At 47.4% G+C, this 24,052-nt stretch overlaps 2 protein-coding genes across 3 annotated transcripts in view; one reads left to right on the forward strand and one right to left on the reverse strand.

Annotated features, from left to right (window-relative positions):
- Positions 1 to 16,107: 16,107 nt before the first annotated feature.
- On the reverse strand, positions 16,108 to 17,746 carry LOC146619863 (uncharacterized). The gene has a single exon (XM_085369842.1). The coding sequence runs from the start codon at positions 17,659 to 17,661 to the stop codon at positions 16,108 to 16,110; it is 1,554 nt and encodes a 517-aa protein (XP_085225968.1). The 5' UTR covers positions 17,662 to 17,746.
- A 1,579-nt stretch (positions 17,747 to 19,325) lies between these two features.
- Positions 19,326 to 24,052, forward strand: part of LOC146619864 (E3 ubiquitin-protein ligase NEURL1-like) — a 31,310-nt gene continuing 26,583 nt past the window's right edge. For both annotated transcript variants that reach the window (XM_085369171.1, XM_085369172.1), the window contains exon 1: positions 19,326 to 19,359. In XM_085369171.1, the coding sequence (XP_085225297.1) occupies positions 19,326 to 19,359 (34 nt within the window). The remainder of the gene's footprint in view (positions 19,360 to 24,052) is intronic.

The following is a 24,052-nucleotide window of genomic DNA, read 5'->3' on the forward strand; positions in this document are numbered from 1 at the left end:
TCTTGGTGTATGAGGTCAGCAGCAGGGCCTTTCTCTCATTAGAAATGGGATATTCACACATGCAGTACTTGTTCAGTGTTCAGTGTAGATTTTACGAAGAGTATAGTTCAAAGTCAACCACAGAAAACAGCATTAACTGTCATTATCCAATCACCTGTCAGAATCCAAGTGAAGCTATGACTAATACTGTGCAGTTTACTCCCTGCCAATTCTCAAACTGCAAGGAGAGAGGAAAAAATCTGATTTAAATTATTCCCTGAATACCTAATTATTTTCTGCAGCACCCTGGTGACATTGTCTGGTGTGACTGGGGGTCCCTTTAACGACAAAGCACATTCACTGAGAACAGCTGAAGGGATAATGACTGGACCTGCAGCGCAATTGTTTGACTACAAATACATATTATGGTGCACGAGCTGGTTTGAGAAATGCGTTGGCCATTTTGTTCTGCTTTGTGGCTGTAAATGACAGCTCCATTAGTAACCTCAGCAGTCTCAGATAAAAATGACATGTAACTAAATCACTATTTGATGGTTATTCAAACGTCACCGGAGTTTTGCGTGAGATGTGTGTGAATGCAGGAATACAATGAGGAGTGTGGAGGAGAATGAGGAGGGTGAGGAGTGTTTAGTCAAGTCAAAATAAAAGCAGTTCTCAGGTCAGAGCTCAGGTCATGGTCTAGTTAATATTTTCCATAATCAATATAACAATGGATAGTATTATTGTGAAATGTGCAAGGTTGAGCCACTGATTTTTTTGGAGCAGACAGAGAAACTGCCAATATTTAGAACAGCTAAGAAGCTCTAGCTGTTTTTGTTTTCTTTTTCTTTTTGTTAGTTTGTTTTTTGTGGTGAAAACAAGAGCTTTAAAGTGATTTAAAAAAAAAACAACAACAACAATATTTTCCACTTTCCATGTATGATATGTTTTCTTTTTAGATACAGTACTGTTCAAAAGTCCCATTTTTTTTTTACATTTTGCATGGAAAATGGTACATAAGTGCAACAAATTATGGAAGCATGTGCAAATATATCTGCAAATACAGTAGAAACACAGAGTTTGTACAACTCTAAAAACCCTCGAAGGTCAATCTTTATTCTTCAACACAGCCTGAATTCTCTTAGGCAAGCTTTCTTGTATTTTCTTCAACAAACTTTCAAAAGGACATTCCAAGCTCTTCTTTAGATGTTGGATCCCTTTTGTTCTGTTCTCTGTCAAGATGATCCCACACTGCTTGAATAATGTTGGGGTACAGGCAATCCATGACTGATAGTGTTCCATTGTGTGTTTGTTAGCTCCAGGTATGTTTTTACATTGGCAGCATGTTTGGGATCATTGTCAATCTGAAAAATGAAGACATTGCCAATCAGATGATTTCCAGATGGAATTGCATGGTGGATTAAAATCTGACAGTAATTTACCGTGTTCATAATTTTTCTCCATTTTGACTACTGGCTGAAATGCAGCCATGACAGCGCCTCTATCATGTTTTACAGATGGTAGACACTCACAGTCATACCTCTCTCCTGGCCTCCTCTGTGCATACTGAAGATGATTTGAACCAAAAAAAATTCCAATTTGGATTCATCACCTCCTCAAGACTGGCTGCCACTGATTTCCAGTCCAGTTCTTGTGTGATACTTCAGCCATTTCTTATTTCCTTAAGAATGGTATTTCACAGCCACCCTTCTACTGAGCCCATTGTCTTTTTGTGAACAGTAGACAGAGCAACTGAAGGTCTAGATGCATCTCTCAGGTCACGTGTGAGAGCTTTCCTAGATTTTTTCTCCTGATACTGCTCATTCACTATTATGTATGTAGACACAACACAGGCTCATCCTTTGAATTTGATGAAATTAGGTGAAAATGGTCATGAAAAAAGGAAAAAGAAAGTCTCGCTCCCTGGAAGCAAAATATGAAGAAATGAGGGTTGGCTCAAGACCTTTGCACTGTACTGTATAGCGTTTGAATGATGTGCTTTTACGTCGCTTTAACTCGCAGTTTATGCAACATCCTAAATTTTTGTACAGGTTTGTACATATGGTAATCCGACTGAGTGCTTCTACTCTCCAAACTTGCTGTTGCTGCTCATTTCCACATTCGTAATGTGAAGAGCTGTCACTGTGGACTGCTGTATTTGCTCACTCGAGGCAGCCCAATTTTACCGGTGTGTCTAGAGGAACCCTTACGCAGTCATGTCAAGATTATTGCTTGAGATCATGTTCGTGACCAGGCACCTTCCTGACTCAATAACACACTCATGAAGCTTAAAACACCTCATTTGACAACCTAGCAGGTGTTTTATGTCAAGTTTGTTCCCGGTGACTGCAGCTGCTCCTTTCTTTAAAAGAAATAATAACTTGTGCAGACAGAGAGCAAATGACTCCTGCTAAATGTTTTATGACACCACAGATGATCTCTAGAGTTGAGTACAATTAAAAATTTCATCCAACTACTGACTTTTTTCAGCTGTTTTTTCCAAATGACCTATTGTTACTTCTGTTGCATTGGCTGAACTCAAGCCACTGAGTTAAAAATTGTCTTCCTGAAAAAGAGAAAAAAAAACTGAGAGAAGAAACAATAACACCCTGTCCGTTTGATTTAAGTGTATAATGCAGGCTTACATGAGCAAATATTGATGTGGAAATTCTGTATTTATATGTTGCCATGCAGAGCACCACACGTGAGAGCAGTTCCCTTATAATCAGTAGGAGTAATACAGTCACATGGTATTTATTTCCAAATATATTTAATAATCTCATCTGACCAGTTATGCAAAGCATTAAGAATAATAATATTATTTAACATCTGAACCAGTAAATCCAGCAAAATTCACTCTAATTGATTTGAGGCAACTCCTTGCATCTATCCTCATCCTGCCTATTAGTGACATGGAAAGAATTTAACCCAGGACTTGCGCTCTTTTCAAGCTCTTAAGACTACCATGACCTGCAGGACCGAGAACCTACACAGACATTTGACCCAGAAGTTTGATTAAAGATGTGCTATTGGACACTTATTTTATTATCCATAGACTGGTCACATGTAAACAGCAATTACACTTTGAAAGCCTATGATTCTGTGTAAAATGGGCTAAAGATGCTCTTGTGCTGCTGTTTAGAGTAGCTTTTAGATGATTAGTGTGGATTGTTATCCACACTTCTCAGTGATCTCATATATTGAGACGCTTGCTTCTCAGTGAGTTGATCCGTAGTCTCACAGGTCATAATCTCATAGATAATCCTTCAGTTACTCCGTCTTTGGATGACTTAACACCACTGAATGCCAGGCTAAAAAAACCCATTTAAAATAAAGAACACATAATGCTGTGATATAATGATAACAAACACAAAAGTGTGTTGGAAAAGTAAAAAGGACCACATGATATAATAAATATCACTGAAACACAGTTGAGTAATGCCGTAAAGTGAGGCAATGAACTATGGAAGAGAAACTAGGATCTTTTGTGTACCTATTTTCTTTGCAGAACAGCTGAATCTCTGTTTATCTGCACATTTTGGCAGCGCCTGTAGGTACACTGACAACTTCTTACAAACTGTGATTGTAATTCTAATAAATCTTTCTGCAGAACTTCTTTGCCAACAGAGAAAGGGATTCTGGTGCAATTAAATGAATGCTGTGATTGCCTTCTAGCTACACTTTAGTTTTAAAAAAGTCAGCTGGTATCTTTCCTATGTCAGTGTCACTTTGCAATGTTATGTGACAACCTATATTTCACCTCTAATACGTGCCTGCCGGGTGGGGTTCCTTTTCTCCCGACACCCCCCTGTTGAGGATCATATGATGCTCTTGTGTTGCTTTGTAATGTTTTGCATATGGCTCCCGGGCGAGGATCCAAACTCTGAGTTGAATGGTGTTTTTGTTCAACATGGATCATCCCAGAAGAGAGCAAGAGTGCACACGGCTCCCTCAAACAAGCCTGTCAAGATGTCCGTGGAGGCCCAACGCCAGCACACCCCACCAGGCAGCTGCTGCCTGCCAGGCGCCCATCTACAAATAATCTACTGTGGGAGGAGGTGTCAGTCTGTTCTGTCAGGGTATACAGTGTGTATCCAATTCTGAGTGAATGGTTCAAAGCTATTGCACAAAGAACTAGGTAATAATAAAAATCTCAATAGTGTTTGTATTTAAGCAAACTGAGCCAGTTCTGAAATGTAAGCCACATTCTGTGACTTCCATGTAGGGATTACTGAACCTAGCAGGGACTTGCTCCGGGGTCCAAGAAAGAGAAGCAAAACAGTGTTCTTTTTTTTTCCTTTTGAAAATGACTACAAAGAGACATAGAGCAAACCACAGCATTTACACAACTACAAATGTAACAAACAGCTATAAATAAACAAACACACAACTACTAGAATGGGTGCAAAGTAATTGCAAAAAAGAGACATGAAACCACAAAGAGACACAAGATAACTAAGAAAATGGATGCAATGTGCATTTCTGCAGATGTGAAATGTTGTAACACAACCACAAAGAGATGCAAAAGGGCTACAAGAGTTGAGGTACAAAGAACCATATTTTGGAGATATACAAAATTACACTTAAAACATCTAGAATAACTAATAAAAGACGCGAAACAACTACAAAAATATGCAAAATGTCTGCAAAAATAATGAACACTGATGCAAAAAAACAACAACCCTGCACATTGTGACTGCAAAGAAATACAAAACAACTACACCATGATCCAAAACAACTACAAAGAGTTGCAAGAAGAAATGACTGCAAGGGATGCAAGCGTCTACAAAATAGTTAGAAAAATGAATACGAAGAGCCAAAAAAAAAAAAAAACTATTGCAGAATGACTTTAAAATCATGCATGATGGCTTATTAAAGATGCAAAACAACTACCAAATTATAAAAGTGGACAACAGAATTACAAAGACTTGGAGAAGAAAAGAATACAATAGAAGAGAAAGGCAACTTTACTGACATTTGGGAATGTAGCGTAAAGTGCTTTGGCGTCCATAGGGACTAAGTAAAGCGCTATACAAATATAGGCCATACAACAGTTAGTGCACATCAAAATAAAATTTCAGAGCATCTAAATCTAAAGGTGTGAATATATATATGTATTTTTAAAACTAGAATATAGACACATAAGAATATAAGGGCAATATGTCTCTATACACTATTATTAGAAAGGAAAAGTGTACTAGAGGCATAAACAGGTGCAAAACTATTACAAAGAGATGCAAAGACTACAAATAGAAATACCCAACAACAACAACAAATATAGGTATGTAAAACAAAGGTGTATTCTAGCCATGCAAAGCTGCAACAAAGACATCTGCAAAAATATCATAGCTATATGTCAGTCTGTTTATTTATATAAGGTTGTGCCATTGCATTTATATGAGATGACTCACACATCACGGCACCGTAACAGGTTAGGTATGGGGTGCTACTTAGAGCTTACACAAATAACACACATTTCGGGTTTTTTTGTATTTTCTAAGTGATCTTTTGCAATTGCTAGGTATTTTGGCAACTTTCCATGGTGCATGATTAGCAGCATGCAGTTTTGAACTATTACCGTAGGACACAAACCATCACGTTTTATCATTTCACAGTGAACTGCACTTCTTCTTGTATTACAGAACAGCCAGTCAGTTTTTTGACAGCCCAGTGATCAGGTGGCATGTCATACACCATTAAGCATGACTGCGATCGCTACGGGGTCCATGCTATAAATTCCCAAGTGTTCTGTTCACACATTTTGTTTTGATACTTTTAGTTTATCTCTGCTTTCTTTGACAAATAAAATTGTTTTGACCACTTTTCATAGAAAATGACGATGTAAAATGCTGCATGAAAAACCCCAAGTCATATGGCTTTACCCCCGTTGGAAATTGCTTACAGACAGTCAAGTAAACCGCAATCAGTTTGTATAAACAACACAAGAATATAGCCCATGCTACTGAGCCAATACAGTGTCTCACAGGCCTGGCTGCTGATACAAGTTATATAAATGTGTGGAATACACCAGGCACAGACACACGCACACACAGGTAGGTACAGCCAACTTCCACATTTATTCAAGTGTTTGTTGTTTTGACAGCTGACTCAGTCACACAGTCTGACAGCTCACGAGCCCAGCTGATCTCTCTCCTGGCCGCTCCTCCTCGTCTCACTATAAACACAGCGGAGGGAGACCATCATCAGTCCATAAACAACATCAGCTGTTCTTACCGGCCTCGCAGCGCCGCCCTGATGAGCCTTCCGCTCCACTCCTCCCCTGCAGCTGCGCCCGGGGCCACGCCTCCGCCACACACCCCCACCGCCCGTTCGAGGCCGGGGAGCCGTCCGGCCGAGCCAACTCCCCCCCCCGCGAGCGAGAGAGGAAATCGGCCACTGCCATCTGCGCCCCCGGCCTATGGATCACCTTGAACTTAAAGGGCTGCAACGCCAGATACCACCGGGTGATCCGGGCGTTGGCATCCTTCATGCGGTGGAGCCACTGCAGCGGGGCGTGGTCCGAACAGAGGGTGAATGAGCGTCCCAGGAGGTAATAGCGCAGGGAGCCGACCGCCCACCGGATGGCCAGGCACTCCTTCTCCACGGTGCTGTACCGGCGCTCGCGCTCTGCTAGCTTCCGGCTGATGTATAGGACAGGGCGGTCGGCCCCCCTTACCTGCTGGGACAAAACGGCTCCCAGCCCTCTGTCCGAGGCGTCAGTCTGCAGAACAAAAGGGAGGGAAAAGTTAGGAGTGTGAAGCAGCGGCTCCCCACAGAGAGCCTTTTTCACCTGCACAAACGCCGCCTGGCACGGCCCCGTCCACTGGACCAGATCCGGGGCACCCTTTCGAGTGAGATCGGTCAGGGGGCTGGTTAGCTGCGCAAACCCCGGCACAAAGCGACGATAGTAACCCGCCAACCCCAAGAACAGTCTCACCTCCTTTTTCGTCCTGGGGCGCGGGCAGGATGCGATAGCCGCCGTCTTCTCCACCTGTGGACGCACCTGCCCGCCCCCCAGGTGGTACCCCAGATACTGCACCTCCCTCCGTCCAACCGCGCACTTCTTCGGATTGGCCGTGAGCCCCGCCCCCCTCAGGGACTCCAGGACCGCGGCCACCCGCAGCACATGCTCCGCCCAGGTGTCGCTGTGGATGATCACGTCATCCAGGTAGGCGGCAGCATACGCTGCGTGCGGACGCAGTACCCGGTCCATGAGACGCTGGAAAGTGGCCGGGGCCCCGAACAGGCCAAACGGAAGTGTCACGAACTGGTACAAACCGTACGGAGTGGAGAAGGCCGTTTTCTCCCTGGCCTCGGCAGACAAGGGAATCTGCCAATAGCCCTTGGTTAAGTCCAGTGTCGTGAAAAAGCGGGCCGTGCCTAACCGGTCCAGGAGCTCGTTGACCCGAGGCATGGGGTAGGCATCAAAGCGTGACACTTCGTTCACCCTGCGATAGTCGACACAGAACCGTATAGACCCATCCTTCTTCGCCACCAGAACGATGGGGCTACACCAGGCGCTGTGCGACTCTTCTATTACTCCCATCCTCAGCATTTCCGCCAATTCCCTCTGCACGATTTTTCGCTTGTGCTCCGGGAGCCTGTAGGGCCGTGAACGCACCGTCACGCCAGGCTGCGTCACGAAATGGTGCTCGATGAGGGACGTCCGGCCGGGCAGGGGGGAGAACACGTCCGCAAAACGCTGTTGCAACGCGACAACATCCGCTCTCTGGGCCTGTGTGAGATGGTCATCACAAGGGAGGGAGGCGGGAATGATAGAATTTGGCACCTCAGGCCCCGACTCATCTCTCTCCTTCACCAAGCTCACCAGAGAAGCGGTTTCAACCTCTCGCCACAGTTTGAGGAGATTGAGGTGATAAATCTGCGTGGCTCCTCCCCTGTCCGACCGAGCGACCTCATAGTCCACGTCCCCGACTCGCCGTGTGACCACAAAGGGTCCTTGCCACTTGGCGAGCAACTTCGAGCTGGAAGTAGGGAGTAACACAAGCACTTTATCTCCCGGTGAAAATTGCCTGAGCCTAGCCCCTCTGTCATACAGGCGTTGCTGACGCTGCTGAGCCTGGAGCAAATTCTCCCGTGACAACCTCCCCAAAGTGTGGAGTTTTGCTCTCAGGTCCAACACGTACTGAATCTCATTTTTGGCGGGGCTCGGACCGTCCTCCCAGCTTTCTTTAATCAGGTCGAGCACCCCACGTGGCCTCCTGCCGAACAGCAGTTCAAAGGGAGAAAATCCCGTGGAGGCCTGGGGCACCTCCCGCACTGCGAATAACAGAGGGTCTAGCCAGTGATCCCAATTGCGTTCATCCTCGTTAATGAACTTACGAATCATAGACTTCAAAGTCTTATTCAGCCGCTCCACCAGCCCGTCAGTCTGAGGGTGGTAGACGCTGGTCCGAATAGATTTAATGCCCAGTAATTCGTACAGTTCCCGCAGTGTACGAGACATAAACGACGTGCCCTGGTCAGTCAGTATCTCTTTCGGGATTCCGACTCGGGAGATGACCTGAAACAGTGCCTGCGCCACACTCTTTGCAGAGATGGTGCGCAGCGGAACTGCTTCCGGGTACCGCGTTGCGTAATCCACCAAGACTAACACAAAGCGGTAGCCGCGTGCACTCCGGTGAAACGGCCCGATGAGGTCCATGCCGATGCGCTCAAACGGGACCTCAATGAGGGGGAGAGGGCGCAGCGGCGCCTTCGGTATGGCCGGCTGGTTAACAAGTTGGCAGTCCGGGCAGGACGCGCACCAGCGGCGCACATCCGCTCGGATGCCCGGCCAATAAAATCGGGCCGTTATTCGCTCCAGAGTTTTCTCATAGCCCATATGCCCTGCCATGGGGTTATAGTGGGCCGCCTGGAAAAGCGTTTCCCGGCGGCCCTGCGGCACCAACAACTGGGTGTGTGTTTCCTCTGTCTGAGTGTCACGACTCACTCGATATAATCGGTCGTTTAATAAGACGAAACGCGGGTAGGTCTGCGCGGCCTCAGGGCGCACCACGTGACCATCAATAGTGTTGCAGGAATTGCTGTCTTGTGTGTGACTGGGTGCAGTAAGGAGTGTATGTAATGTGTGTGTGAGCATGCGCGTGAAGGAAAACGCGGGGAGCGAAAGAGGAAAAAGAGAGTGAGAGAGTGTGTCATGGGTAGAGGGCGACCGGGAGCAGCGTTCTAACGGGCTACAGGCTATGCAGTGTGTTTCCAAAGTGTGCAGTACTGTTATTAAAGCCTCATCTCTTCAGTACTCTCCGGTGCCTCGGCTGATTTCTGTCTGCCTCACTACTCCACAAAAGTGAAGGGAGTTAACCCCGAAGGAGGACAAACTTCGGCCCTGGAGGAAGCATCTCCCCTCGTGTCTCCCGACCACGGTCAGGGGACTGACGGCGAGGAATGGTTAACACTGGCGACCACGAAGGGACCCTCTCACGTTGTTAAAGAAGTGGTGAGCACAGAGAAAAACCGACAGGCTAAAGCGGCTAACGATAAAGCCGAGTGACTGTAATTACAAGTGTATTAGCCCGCAGCTAAGCTAACTCGCGATGGCCGCTGCTCGCCATTCTCGTGAAAAGTACGGACTTGAGACCAATTACTCCAACCCGTTCATATCGCTGACCAGTGTCTCCGAGGGTGCCGCGAGCATTAGGGAAGCTAACAGAGACAGAGCTGTGACTAAATGTGAACATATGAACCCATTCCTGTGTGCCGAAAGTTGTGCTAACACACACGCTAATGGAGAGTGTGTATTCGCGCCGCCCGATGGTCCTGCCCGGCCGCAGTTTTCCCGCACGAATCCCTTCGTTGATGCTGAATGCCGCAGCTACGGCCGTGAGAGAAACACAGGCAGCAGCATGAACTATTATCCAGCTCCTACTCCCCAAATGAAAATCCACTATCCAGACTCAAACCCATTTTCCTCCGCTCACATGGACAGTTTTGTACACAGCACACCGGCTCAGTTTAACGCAATGTTAAATACACCCATGCAATGTATGCCTTCCAGTAGCCTTAATGAAGCCATTAGCTATGGGGAAATCACTGCACAGCATAAACCCCGCTCGAAACCAGGCAAGACCCGCTGTGTGCCCCGTCAGCCCCTATCTGACAGTGAAGAGGACGGTGACACTAGAGAGAGAGTCCCCACCCTACGTCCGGGCCAATATGACGGCACCACACCGTGGAAGGAATTTCTGCACAGGTTTGAGAGCTGCGCTGAAGCCAACTATTGGTCAGAAAAAACAATGACAACTCAGCTTAAATTCTGCCTAGTTGGAGCAGCAGGGGCCATTATCCACAGAAATCCCCGCTCATCCAAATGGGATTACCGCCGCCTGGTGGACGAACTGGAAACTGCATATGGCCCTTCTTCTGACCATGCAGCTGCTGTTGCTGTAGAACTGAGGCAGCGAGTGCGTAAACCTGGTGAGGCCCTGCATGTTTTCAGAGATGACATTTATGGGAAAGTGGCTGTTGCATATGGTAATAGAGCAGAGATTGAACAAGACTCTATAGCTGTTGAAGTTTTCACCAATGGGCTGGGTGATGCAGAAATAGTACAGAAGTTGCTAGAGAGGCACCCAGCCACACTTGCCTGCGCATACGAAATAGCCCACCGACACGAAACCACTAAAAGGGCTGCATCTTATGTAACCAGTGCCATGCAGCAAGGAGCCCGTAACGCAGCTGAACGCCGGCCCCGAGCTGCCGTCGTCAGAGAAAAAGACAGAGATGAGACTGTTGCTGAGCATGCACCTGCAGCTAGCCCCTCACCGAATCGTTTTGTCCCACACACACCCTCGACAACACCGAACAATCACAGAAATTTTAAAAGGAGTGGGGTTCGCTGCCATAACTGTCAAGGTTGGGGCCATGTCCAAAAGCAGTGCCCTTCCCCTCACAAAACCACCAAGGCCTTAACATTGAACAGTAGCCCTTGGGACAGCCCAAAACCCACTGTGCTCCACCTTAAGTGCCAAAGCCAAGAAATGAGTATCCCCATGCGCCTCTACGAAGTGGAGGTATGTGCTGTTTTGGACAGTGGAGCCCGGAGGAGCGTGCTGCCGCTGCCCTACTACAACTCCATCCACCCAGACGTGAGACCACCACTACAGCCCTCAGTTGTTGAGACCTTGCTTGGTGTGGGACCTGGGGACGTGCCGGTGCTAGGTGAAGCCCAGATACCTGTCAATATCAACAATCGACAGGTGGATGTTGATTTCTTGGTGGCAGATATAGCAGGAAATGAGGTGCTGCTTGGGCATCCCTTCCTCACTCAAGCTGAAGCACGTCTTGATTTTGGCAAACGCCGCATCATCCTTTTCGGTGAAGAGGTGCTCTACTACCAAACCGAAGCCAGTACAAAGTCACACGCAGTGAGAATAGCTAGAACTGTGGTGGTGGAACCGGGGCAAGAGTATATGGTGAAAGGCAACGTGCATCCTGGTGCAGCAGCTCGAGGTGACATGATGCTTAGTCCCACCAAAGGTTTTGTTGAGAAGCACAAAGTACTTATCGCCAGAGTCCTAGTCAACGCACAGCCTTCTAAAGCTGTCCCACTTCGCCTTTTTAACCTTGGCAATAAAGCAGTAACAATTAAGGCGGGATCCATTGCCGGGCTCCTCCAGCCAGCTGAGGCCGTGGAACCCTCCATGGTCTCCCCAGCTGCAGACTCTCTGACCAGCCCTCCTGTGGTTCCTCTGCACCTGCAGGAGCTCTATGCCCAGAGCTCCACAGACCTCAATGACTATGAACAGCTCCAACTGAAACGCTTGCTTTGCACTTATGGACATGTGTTTTCTACAGGGCCTGCTGACCTGGGCCGAACCAGCCTTGTGCAGCATGACATCATAACCCGTCCTGGTGCCCCAGTCAAACAAAATCCACGAAGAATGGCAGGGGAAAAGCAGCAAAATGCTGATCAGCAGATCTACGACAGTCTACAGAGCGGTCTCGCCCAACGCAGCTGCAGCAGCTGGGCCTCGCCCATCGTTATGGTGCGTAAAAAAGATGGGACATACCGTCTCTGCATTGACTACAGGGCTCTCAACGACCGCACCATAACAGACGCCTACCCGCTGCCCCGCATCCAGGACACGCTGGACACACTCTCAACTGCCAGATGGTTCAGCACATTAGACCTCGCATCTGGCTACTGGCAGGTTGAGCTGACGCCTAGAGCACGCAGGGCCGCCGCTTTCTGCACTAGGACAGGCCTCTTTGAGTGGAACGTCATGCCATTTGGACTATGCAATGCCCCGGCAACGTTCCAGCGGCTGATGGACCGCGTCCTGGCTGGCATGCAGTGGGAGACCTGCCTGGTCTACTTGGACGACATCATCGTGCTGGCTAAGGACGTGTCGGGGATGCTGCAACGGCTTGGCCAGGTATTCTATAGACTTCAACAAGCTAACTTGAAACTGAAACCTGCCAAATGCTGCCTCTTTCGCCGCGAAGTTGCTTATCTTGGCCATGTGGTATCCGAGCATGGTGTGGCTACCGACCCCAGCAAAGTTCAAAAGGTTCAGATGTGGCCCACACCTACGTCCATCCAGGAGGTCAGACGCTTCATCGGCCTGGCCTCATATTACCGCCGGTTTGTGAAAGATTTTGCCTCTATAGCCGAACCCCTGCACAACCTGACCAAGAAGAATGCACATTTTCAGTGGCATGCTGAGCACCAAGCAGCTTTCGACAAGCTGAAGTGTCGACTCACCTCTGCCCCTGTTCTTGGCTATCCACTTGACCATGGAGAAATGACACTAGACACTGATGCCAGCGACACTGGCATCGGCGCGGTGCTGTCACAGATGCAACAGGGCGTGGAACGTGTGCTGGCATATGGCAGTCGTATGCTATCAAGAACTGAACAAAACTACTGCACCACACGACGTGAACTACTAGCCGTCGTGGATTTCACGTCCCACTTTCGCCAGTATCTCCTTGGACGGCCTTTCAAAGTGCGCACAGACCACAGCAGTCTACGGTGGCTAACAAAAATGAAAGAGCCAGAGGGACAATTAGCTCGATGGCTCGAGAAGCTTGCCGAGTACAACTTTGAGATCATCCACCGTCCAGGTCGAGTGCACACCAATGCTGATAGCCTCTCCAGAAGACCCTGTCGCCAGTCTTGTCCATGCAGAGTGCAGGACCCCCCCAAGCATCTCGGGGGGACCAGTCATCAGGCAGTTCAATGCGAGTTGGACTCTGACACCAGCTCCCTGTTGCTGAGTCCGGTGAGGGTGGAGGGACAACCGGCTACTACAGCGGTGTGTCTAGTGGGGGTAAGTCATAACACCACCACACCAGAAACAAAGACTTTAGACCAAACTGCTCTTACAAAGTCAGACATTTTATGTCAAAACACTCCTATCAACACAGACATCTCAGAACAGACAATTCACACTAGAACAGACATATCACACCAGAACATGTCCACTAATACACACACTGTAAAGCTGACTGAGAAAGTATATGTGGCTAAAACCCTTGATACTGCTTCTCTGTTTCATGGTTGGACCATGGGGGAGCTGAGCCAAGCCCAGGACGCTGATGCAGACATTGCACCCATACGCGCCTGGATGGAGGCCAGCAGTGAGCGCCCCCCATGGACTATTGTTTCACCATGCAGCCCAGCAACTAAGACATACTGGGCTCAATGGAAACGGCTCTACTTCAGAGATGGAGTTCTGGTCCGTCGCTTCTACTGCCTTGACGAGACCCAGTTCTATCCCCAAATCGTACTGCCACGTAAGCTACAACCAGAAGTGATGGGCCAGATGCACGAAGGGCCAGTGGGTGGACATTTTGGTGTCGAGAGGACTGTGGCCAGACTACGAACCCGATTCTATTGGTATCACATGAGGGAAGACGTCGCTCTTTGGTGCCGTACTTGTACCAGCTGTGCATCCAGGGCCCGACCCCAGAAGACACCGCAAGCTCCGATGGGAACTGTCCGGGTAGGAGCCCCAATGGAGCGCGTTGCGCTGGACATTATGGGACCACTGAATGAGACAGAGCGCAGAAACCGATATGTGCTTGTGATACAAGACTACTTTACAAAGTGGACTGAAGCCTTTCCTATCCCAGATGAACGGGCTGCAACCGTTGCCGAGGTCGTTGCGTCTGAGTGGGTGTGCCGCTACGGGATACCTCAAGCACTACACAGTGATCAGGGACGCAATTTTGAATCTGATGTGTTCCAAGGGGTGTGCAGTTTGTTTGGCATAGATAAGACTCATACAACGCCATTCCGACCCCAGTCAGATGGCCAGGTTGAACGTTTCAATGCCACTCTCCAGAAGATCCTGGCCTCCACAGCAGAGCGTTGTCATTGGGACTGGGACCTGATGATCCCGTACGCTGTTATGGCCTACAGGGCGACCAAACACAGTGCTACAGGTTTCACCCCGAACTTCATGATGTTTGGCCGAGAACTGAGTGAGCCAGTGGACCTTGTCGCAGGTCTACCTCCTGATCCAGGCAACCAACCCTCAGTTCCAGAGTATGTGCAGCAAATGCGTGAGCGGCTGGAGCTGGCCCACCTCATCGCCAGGGAAGCCCTGGGTGAGTCAGTCAAGCGCGCAAAAAGGCAATATGACAAGAACTGTTGCCACACACAGTATAAGACTGGAGATCCTGTGTGGTATCTCATCAAAGGAACACGTCACGTCAAGAACAAGGTCAGAAAGTTCCTCCCATCGTATGAAGGACCATTCTTTGTCCTGGGACAATTGGATGACCTAGTTTATCGGATCCAGAAGAACCCAAGGTCTAAAGTGAAAGTTGTCCACCATGACCAGCTAAAGCATTATCGCTGCCGCGAGCCACTGGACAATACCTGGGTCCTTGATCAGGCTCATCAGTGGTCCCCTACAGAGGTCCCACCACCAGCTTTAGAAGATGACCCAGCAGACCGTGATCTGGGTCTGCACAGTCTGTTCTCTACTGCAACTGGCAATGGCCCCAGCTCCTCTCAGCCTTCTGTCTCAGTTGCAGCTGATCCCGCTCTGGTTGTGGTTGTCCCATCGTCCCCTTCCCATGTAGACCATGAGAATGGTGGGGGTGTGGTGGGTGAGCCAGACCACCCGGGCCAGCAGTTTCAGCGACCAACTCGTCGGCGCAGAGCTCCAGACCGGTATGGAGTGTGGATCACTTAACTTGGTTTACCTACCATGGACAGTTCCAAGTAGGACTGAAGATTCGGTTCAAGTTTAAATCGTTTCAGCCTCCTATACTGTTAGCTACAATGGTTTAAAAGAGTTATATTTTTTTTTCATTGTTCCAGTGTTTACATTTTTTTTTAAAAAGTATCTGAAGGACCTACGGGGTTATCTACATGCACTTATCCATTTGTATTTGTGCCTTCCTAGATGCTAGGATAAGTTGGTTATTCCCGGTCGCCATGTAATAGTTACAATTGTGTAATTTCTTTTCTACTTAACAGCACTTGAAATGCTTTATTTTGCACATGTATGTACACCTTACTTGAGCCAACCTCTTTGTCACTGAAGTGCACTCGTTGATACTATACCTCACCTTATATGCGGTAATGGCTAACACTTTTATCTCCTGTGGGCTCCAAGTGGTAAAGGGGATTGTGTACCAGTTTTATGCATTACAATGCTGGAGTGGAATTATTGTTTAATTGCCATCCAGAGTGGGGGTAGTGTTGCAGGAATTGCTGTCTTGTGTGTGACTGGGTGCAGTAAGGAGTGTATGTAATGTGTGTGTGAGCATGCGCGTGAAGGAAAACGCGGGGAGCGAAAGAGGAAAAAGAGAGTGAGAGAGTGTGTCATGGGTAGAGGGCGACCGGGAGCAGCGTTCTAACGGGCTACAGGCTATGCAGTGTGTTTCCAAAGTGTGCAGTACTGTTATTAAAGCCTCATCTCTTCAGTACTCTCCGGTGCCTCGGCTGATTTCTGTCTGCCTCACTACTCCACAAAAGTGAAGGGAGTTAACCCCGAAGGAGGACAAACTTCGGCCCTGGAGGAAGCATCTCCCCTCGTGTCTCCCGACCACGGTCAGGGGACTGACGGCGAGGAATGGTTAACAATAGCCATCACTTGGTCAAAGGCTGAGCGTAGGGTGCCGTCACGAGACTGCTCCAGTGGGAAATCACCCATGGGGGACACTTCCGGGGCCGGCGGGACGTCCCGTGAGGGACCCGCCGGCTCCTCCCCCCCCGGAGTCAGTGTCGGACGACCCCGCGTCACCGCTGAACGCCGCGCACACGCTACACCCCGCTTCCGGTCGTGATCGCACCCCCGCGTACTGTCCCAGTAGCTGATGAAACCCCGGCCAATTGGTACCCAGAATCAGGGGGTGCGACAGGCGCGGGCTAACCGCCGCCGTTACTCTATGCGTTTTGCCCTTATACTTTAATAACAGCGGCACTATGGCATACCTGTGAACGTCACCATGCACACACCTCACCTCCACCCATTCTGCCTCCAGCAATGCCCCGGGGCGAACCAAGCTTTGGTGTACGAGGGTCTGCGTGCAGCCCGTGTCCACCAACGCCTGGCGTATACCCCCTCGAGTCCTTACCGGAATACTGTATGTCCCTCCTGGACCGGGGGAGGGTGCTGGGGCGCCAGCAACACGAAACACCTGCCCCACTTCCATAAGCGGACAATCCCTCCTCAGGTGCCCCGGCTGCCCGCACTTCCAACACTCCGGCCCCGGCGTCTGTGCTGCTCTCCGTGGCTCGGGGGCGGCTCCACTTGGCTCGGCTGCCCTGGACGGCACCAACGCCGCGAAAGGGTTAGTGGGGCTCAGCGCCGGCAGCCGCTCTGCCTGCCCTGGTGCCGGCACACGGCGCCTCGGGGCCGGCACCGGGGCCTGTTTGTTCGGCCTCCGTCCGGCGTCCCCGGGTTCCCCTGCTCCAGCGGCAAGGTGGTCCTCCGCCAGCGTCACCGCTACCTCCAAGCTTGCGGGCCGGTGGCACCGGACCCATCTCGCCGTCTCCGCTGGCAATCCCTCCGTGAACTGCTCCAGCACCACCTTGTCCACCAGCTTCGTCTCCCCCTCCGATGTTCCCGGTTGCAGCCAGCGTACCGCCGCGTCGCGCAGCTGCCGGGCCCAGGCGAATGGTCGGTCCGTTGTAGCCAGCCGACAGGCCCGGAACCGCCGGCGGTGGTCTTCGGCGGTGAGCCCTAGCCTGTCCACCACTGCCCGGCTCACGTCCGCGAAGCTGCTCCTCGACGCCGGAGGCAGACTCAGGGCCGCTGTTTGTGCCTCCCCGGACAGCAGGGGGAGCAGCCGCGGAGCCCACTCCTCCCGCGGCCATTGGCAAGCCTCCGCCGTGGCACGGAAGGTCTCCAAAAAAACCTGTGGGTCGTCCCCGTCCCCCATCCGGGGCACCGCCACCGACAGTGGCGAGGGCTTCGGCGTGGCAGCGGCCCCGACCAGCCGCTCCAGAACTTGCGTCTGCCGGTCCGTCTGCTCCCGCAGCGCGGCCAGGTGGGCACGCTGGTCGGCCGCCTGATCCCGGCTCATCGTCGCCATCTCCGCCAGCATCTGCGCCAAGAATTGCAGAGGCTGGGCGGGTGGCGCGGCCTGTGGGTCGGACATTTCCCCACCGGCACTTTCCTGGGTTTCGGCACCACTTGTGGAATACACCAGGCACAGACACACGCACACACAGGTAGGTACAGCCAACTTCCACATTTATTCAAGTGTTTGTTGTTTTGACAGCTGACTCAGTCACACAGTCTGACAGCTCACGAGCCCAGCTGATCTCTCTCCTGGCCGCTCCTCCTCGTCTCACTATAAACACAGCGGAGGGAGACCATCATCAGTCCATAAACAACATCAGCTGTTCTTACCGGCCTCGCAGCGCCGCCCTGATGAGCCTTCCGCTCCACTCCTCCCCTGCAGCTGCGCCCGGGGCCACGCCTCCGCCACAAAATGCTAAAGCGACAATAAGGCAGATCCTGAGAGGTGCCCGCTGGGAAACATAGCCAGCATGCCAACTCTGAATGTCTAGAGCCAGACACTTTGGAGATGTGTGTGCAACAAGCTCTTCCTTTACTTTAATTTGAAAAAGGTCAGTTATATTAACATTTTCAATGTGAGATCACCCCCTTTGATTTAACTGGTGGAAAGTCCAGTCATGATCTGGAAATTTGAAAATGTTGCACTGAATGAAAGTTGTTCTGAGATCTGCTTGCATGCATAAAAAAAACTTTTCCAGCTCAAAGATCAATCAAAGCTCTCAAATAAACCTAATATACTACATGGCCTCCCTGTTTCACAGCACCAGTATCGCATTGAGCCTCAAGCCAGGAGTGTCTTGCTCTGGTCATCATGGCAACTCCTCTGCCAAGACCCATCAGAAAGTGTCTTTATTTATCCTCATACACACTGCCAAGTAAATCTTGAAATGCTGCTCTGAGTACAGATGTTGGCATTAGAGGAACATAAACTCCTTAACCTGTTGTTGGAAGGAACTTCTTCCAGCTGTGTGACATATCTTTATGGCTGATCAAGTGGATTAATCCTCCAGAGGGATGCTTGAGGTCACAACTGGATTTTTATGCCAAAACAACTACAAAAATCAGACACTGTCAGAAAATATTCTTCCTTGGATTTTTTATTTTACCATCTATTGAATTCAGTGAGTTTCTCCATGGGAATGTAAATTGCCTACTGGGGGGGGGGGGGGGGGGGGAGGAGGAAGATGAAAGGATAGTAGGGACAGGACAGCACACATGGTGGGCAACAAGTGGGGTGGAAAACCGAGCGCCACGTGCTTGATATACTGTGGTGCACCAGCAATAGCCACAACACGAACTGTGGAACACGAGGACACAACATGATTATGAAAATGATTAGAAATTTTACAGTTTAATAAAAAGTATTAAAAAACAAAACAAGCTCTTTGTTGGATGAGTGATTCCTCGCAGTCGTACAATGTGAACAGAACACTGTACTGGAGATAACTGTGCTTTAAGTGTCTATATAATCTGGGAATATAATAACTATTTCTTGCTAGTTAACGCTCTTGAAGTCTGCTCTGGTGACTACAGCGTCAATAGTCCTGTGAAGCTCCACCTCCACTACCACCTTTTATGTTAATTTCCGCGCGGACTGAAGTGAGCCACTGCGTGCTGGATCTGTTAGTTGCTGTGAGCTGCTGCTTGATGTCGATGAATCTTTGGATAGACACAACCTAACGCTGAATCACTGTCGGGACTCTTTTTTCCCCCCTGTGCGTGTGTGAACAGTGTGGTGTCCATATAATGTCGCTGCTGAGGACGCGAGGCTGAATGTGAATACTGTGGATCCAGGTCGCAGTTAGAGGGAGAGGTGAACGCACCTTGCATCCAGCCATGGGAGGTCAGATCACCAGGAATACCTTTTACGGTAAGGGCATCTGGCGTCACCGGACAGGAGAGCGTGTGCCGATTGTTTATTATGCGCCACAACTGTAATATTATAAGAGGAGACGATATAAACGAGTTGTAGGCTTGGCTTGTGCAGCTTCAAGCCAGTGTGCATGAAAACTGTAGGCGTCCTGGGAGCCTAAAATAAAGGAGAAGTGAAATTACAGCCGCTTTGGCCAAGTTTAAGCACCATTTGTAAGTCACGACTGGTTTAGGATTAAAGACACTGGTGTTTTTTAAGTGTGAAAATCCTCTGCGACATATTAACCGACTTCCAGCAAAAGAAACCAAACAGGACAAACTGAACTGAGCTGGTTAGAGGATTAAATAGCCTTCAACTTTTTTTTTTTTTACCCACCTGCTTGTTATTTTTATTTATTTATTTATCTCTGCCTTTAGTTGATGCCTAACACTTTTAGAGTCTCCTGCCTCTTTTTAATGAACCTGCGTGTCTGAAATTATAATAGTGAGCAGGTACAGGGTATCTTGTTTCCTCTGCTTTTTGCTTGTATTCTGTTTCACTTTTTAGGTGTACGTTCAGTGGTAAAAGTCATATAGAACCCCGTTTAGTTTTGAATGATTATTGGGAGTCTGACACTGATATAAGTACACACAACATGCATTTAGTAAAATTTCTTAAACCTGTTATTAAACTATGCTGAGCACTAAATGAATTTAAGATGACTGTGGTCTTTTGTTTTTTTAAGCGTTTAATTCGTTAGTGCTGTTTTATTAAGATTAAGCATTTAAATTTAAAGTTGGCACAGTAAAAGTTCATGTATCAGGCATTAGGGTAGAGCTGAAGCAATACTTTGAATCGATTATTCAGTCTCCAGAAACATAATGCTTTTGGATATGTGATTGTTTCAGTTAATTCCCAAGTAAACCAAGTAGAAAGTTCTCTGGCTCTGGCCTCTCACATGTGATGGTTTGCAGATTTTCTGTGGCTTACTCATTTTAAATTTAATAACCTTGAGTATGAACTGATGGTTGACGGGCAGGGAATTTTGATGAGTTTACGCTCTTTTCTGTCATTTTATGGAAGAACATGAAGTGACTAATAAAGAAATATAACCATCAGGTAAATTGAATTATAAGAATCCCATTAATAGCGTCTTGTTGGGGGCCTAACTGATGCAGTTCTAGTGTTACACTATGTCTTTTGTGGGATGTAGTGTTTTGATTAGCTTTCAGTTGCTTTACATCAGCAAAGATTTGCCAGATGATTGAATGCTCTGTGGTTTTTGGTTCCTAGTTATTGTAAACAGTCCACATACAGTAAATGCCACAAGTCTGTGTGGCCTTATTTGATAGAAACCTGGCATTCACTTGTATTTCTGATCATTTGTGACCATTATATTTCAGTGAACTCAAGTCAGATTAACTAAATTGGATAGAAATAATTTTATACCAGCACAAATGATCTTCCACTGTCTCTGGCTATAAATGTTTTAGGACAGCAACAGTTTTTGGGTTCATTTTTCTGTTCAGGTGGTACAATGAAGGTGATAACTTATATAGAGTTTACAGTCTTCCTTTTCACTTTTTATTCAGGTCTCCAACGCTGTCTATCAGCACCAACCTGCCCATCCTATTTTTCTAACTTTTACGTTCCATATCCATATTATAATATTTTTGGTTTCATCTCTCTTCCATATTGGTATTATCTTGCTTTAGTTTACAATTGCAGTTTGGTACTTTTTGATATACCAAGTGCTTTCTAGCACACCCAGATGAACCAGTTCATGTGATCCCTTTTCCAGTTTCAGTTGTAGGGTCCACTGGTGTGACACAATACAGGTGCAGACAGGGGCACAGCTAGAAGTTCTTGGCTGTCAGCCATGTGTTCAATCGGGGCCCTAAAAATGTAAACCTTAATAATCCCTGTCGCATTGCAGGGCCCACCTCCATCTTAAGGGCTCATGAATCATTCAACCTTCACTCCTCCCCGTTTGGTAAACCTTCATGACGACTCTGGCATGCATTGTTCTTACTTAAAAATTCTTTAGTTCGATGTTTTCAAATAGGAACACTGCATTTTTGGACGGTTTTGGACTGTTGCTGAGAAAATAAAAACAAGACATTTCAAGGTATCACCTTGAGCTGTGAAATTGTTTGACATGTTTTCATAATTTTCTAGAGCAAACAACTAATCCAGCCCAAAGTTTACATCATGTTACAGTCCAGTATACATCTTTAACACTGTGCATGTATACCTGTTAGCTCATGACAAATAAAATAGGCTTTCCTTTAGGTTTTTTAAATAAAGCAGTTTAAAAACAATGAATTGATCTAACATTGGAAACAAAACCCACTTAAACAGATTCAAGTGATGGTCCTGTCAAACCTGAAGTAGGCGCGGCCCTTTTACAGAGGCCTCATACAAAGCATCTTCTCTGGTAAGACGTTTAAAAACTTTTAAATCACAAATGTTTATCTCTTATTGAAACAACGCCAGCTATGACATATGTGGAAAAAGCTAAATGTGCCCTGGAGCTCTTTAGAATGCATTTGAGGGGCCACCATGCCTTGATACTAACGTCACACCACATTAGGGCCTCTGCTGAGGCGTCTTAGTAAGACCAAGCCTCAGGATAAAACACAGAGGAGCGTAGGAGGCCAGGTGACACTGGCCAGGGCCACTCATTGTCTCTGCACTGTTTGTCTTTTCCAATTAATGACAGCAGAGGCAGTCACATTGTGTGCGGTGGTGCATTAAGTAACATTATCCTTAAGTTGCTCATCTGACGTTTGTCATGGCACCTCTCTTTTATCGTGGCAGGGCTCTGGTCGGTGGTTACCCTGACGTCACCGTCGGGTTGCATGACTTTTTAAACACACTTCAGCAACCATTGTATCATCAGCACTTTTGGCTCTAATCAGTTGTCATCTACAGTAAATCAAATGTGGTATTTTTATTTATCCTTTTATTTACTTTTTTGACTTTCATAGTTTATATAGTCCTTTGAAAGTTGTAAACCCCTGACAGGATGTCTGGGTTGTGGAAATAAACCTTCAGCTGATTAAAAAAGAAAAAAGAAAGTCTGTAGAATTCAATTTCACAGCAGCAGAAATGGTAGTAATATAGCAAAAATGAAAGAATATATTGGATTCTCTGGTTAGATGGTGGAGGATAAGAGACGCCACGGTCTGCAGGGCCAGTGAGGTGAGGTGTTGCTTCTGTTTTCAACCCTAACAGGAAATATTCTATTCTATTCTCAAGCCTGGTCTTTGATGGAGTACAATGCAGTGCTGTTTTGTTTTCCCCAAGACATCACGTCTGACACGACGTCATGGATGCAATATGGTTGAAGGGTTTGTTATGACTTCATTTAAGACCACTGTTGTGCACAGAGCACAATTAAGCATTGTTCAGCATTGACAAGAGCATGCAAAAAACTTACTAAATACACTGTGCTGAGTACAGAACACTTGGCAGAGGCTCTCTGATTGTGATTTGAAGGGCAGGACTGGACAGAAATATGTGACAACGATTCCCATTTGACAGCATTTGTAATTATTTTTCAGGGTTGACTATGACAAGTTTTTTAGATTTTTTTTTTTTTTTAATATAAATCATGTCTTCATCTACTGCTCAAATCTCTGTCTCTGCCCTAAAATTAGAACACTGTGATGTTCTATTAAACCTGGCCTCAGAAGTCACATGGCGACTCGTCTCCAATCCTGGCAGTCCTAACTGATTTGTCTCTGTGGTGCATTATATACCTCTTGACCTTCCAAGGTCAATTAAAGGAGAGCAAAAATAGCTGTCTTTCAGCAGTGGCTCACATTCTCCTCTTGCAGACAAACACAAGCTGCTCATACACAGTCTTCCAAGTTTAGGTGCGAAAATGCAACCAGTTCCCGAGGATGAAGAAGCGTTAATGAGGCTTAAATTATTTATTTTGTTCACACTTCGTGCTCGATGGTATTTTAAAACCCTGAAATGCTGCTGTAGACGAGGTCGGCGTTTTATGGAATAAAATCTGTATCAAACCGCGTCGTGAGATAAAAGTTATTTGTGTTATCAGTAGAATAAAAAGTTGGGTTTTGAGTGAGCCAAAGTTTGTGAGAAAACACCTCCTCCATTAAAACCACAGTGACCTTGGTGTGGTCCTTTTGAAGAGGAATGTAGGAAATGAGAATGGGGAGAGTGGATCCAAATGAGAGGGAGTCCGTGTGAATCATGATTATGAAGGCTTTGAGATTGGACGTTTGGGGAAAAAAAAAAAAAGCTGGTTCTCTTTTATGAGTTACTGTAAGTGGGACAAGTTGTTCACATTTTCACATGGGAAAAAATCTAGAAACCCGAGTGCATGGTGTGACTCACTGTGTACCTGTGGAGTTTTTTTTTTTTTTTACCACTTCCTCTGACTTACAAATCACAATAAATGCCTCACATTTTGCACCACTGATTTTGTAGCGTCGCGTGTACGTGACTTTCAGACATAAAGACTTATGATAAGATTGATATATGCTCATTAAAACACGAGCCGTAACTGGAAATAACATGTTAACAGCCATTCCTCACTATTATTGGTGTAGCTTTGAATATACTGTATTCGCCAGCTGAACATACACGCATCAAGAACTCCCGTAAGATCCCAAAGGTCATTTTCTCCTTGGCTAATTGTGGTCTTATTTGTGTGTAAGTTGATCTTTTTTTTTTTTCT

Source organism: Diplotaxodon limnothrissa, linkage group LG13 (genome assembly GCF_057381915.1).
Source record: "Diplotaxodon limnothrissa isolate DT_005_m linkage group LG13, D_limnothrissa_male_GT1.1, whole genome shotgun sequence".
In the NCBI taxonomy this organism is placed as follows: domain Eukaryota; kingdom Metazoa; phylum Chordata; class Actinopteri; order Cichliformes; family Cichlidae; genus Diplotaxodon; species Diplotaxodon limnothrissa.

Bases quoted from the DNA above. Each gene is read 5' to 3' on its own strand.
- LOC146619863 (XM_085369842.1), bottom strand. From the start codon at position 17,661: ATGTGGAAGTTGGCTGTACCTACCTGTGTGTGCGTGTGTCTGTGCCTG.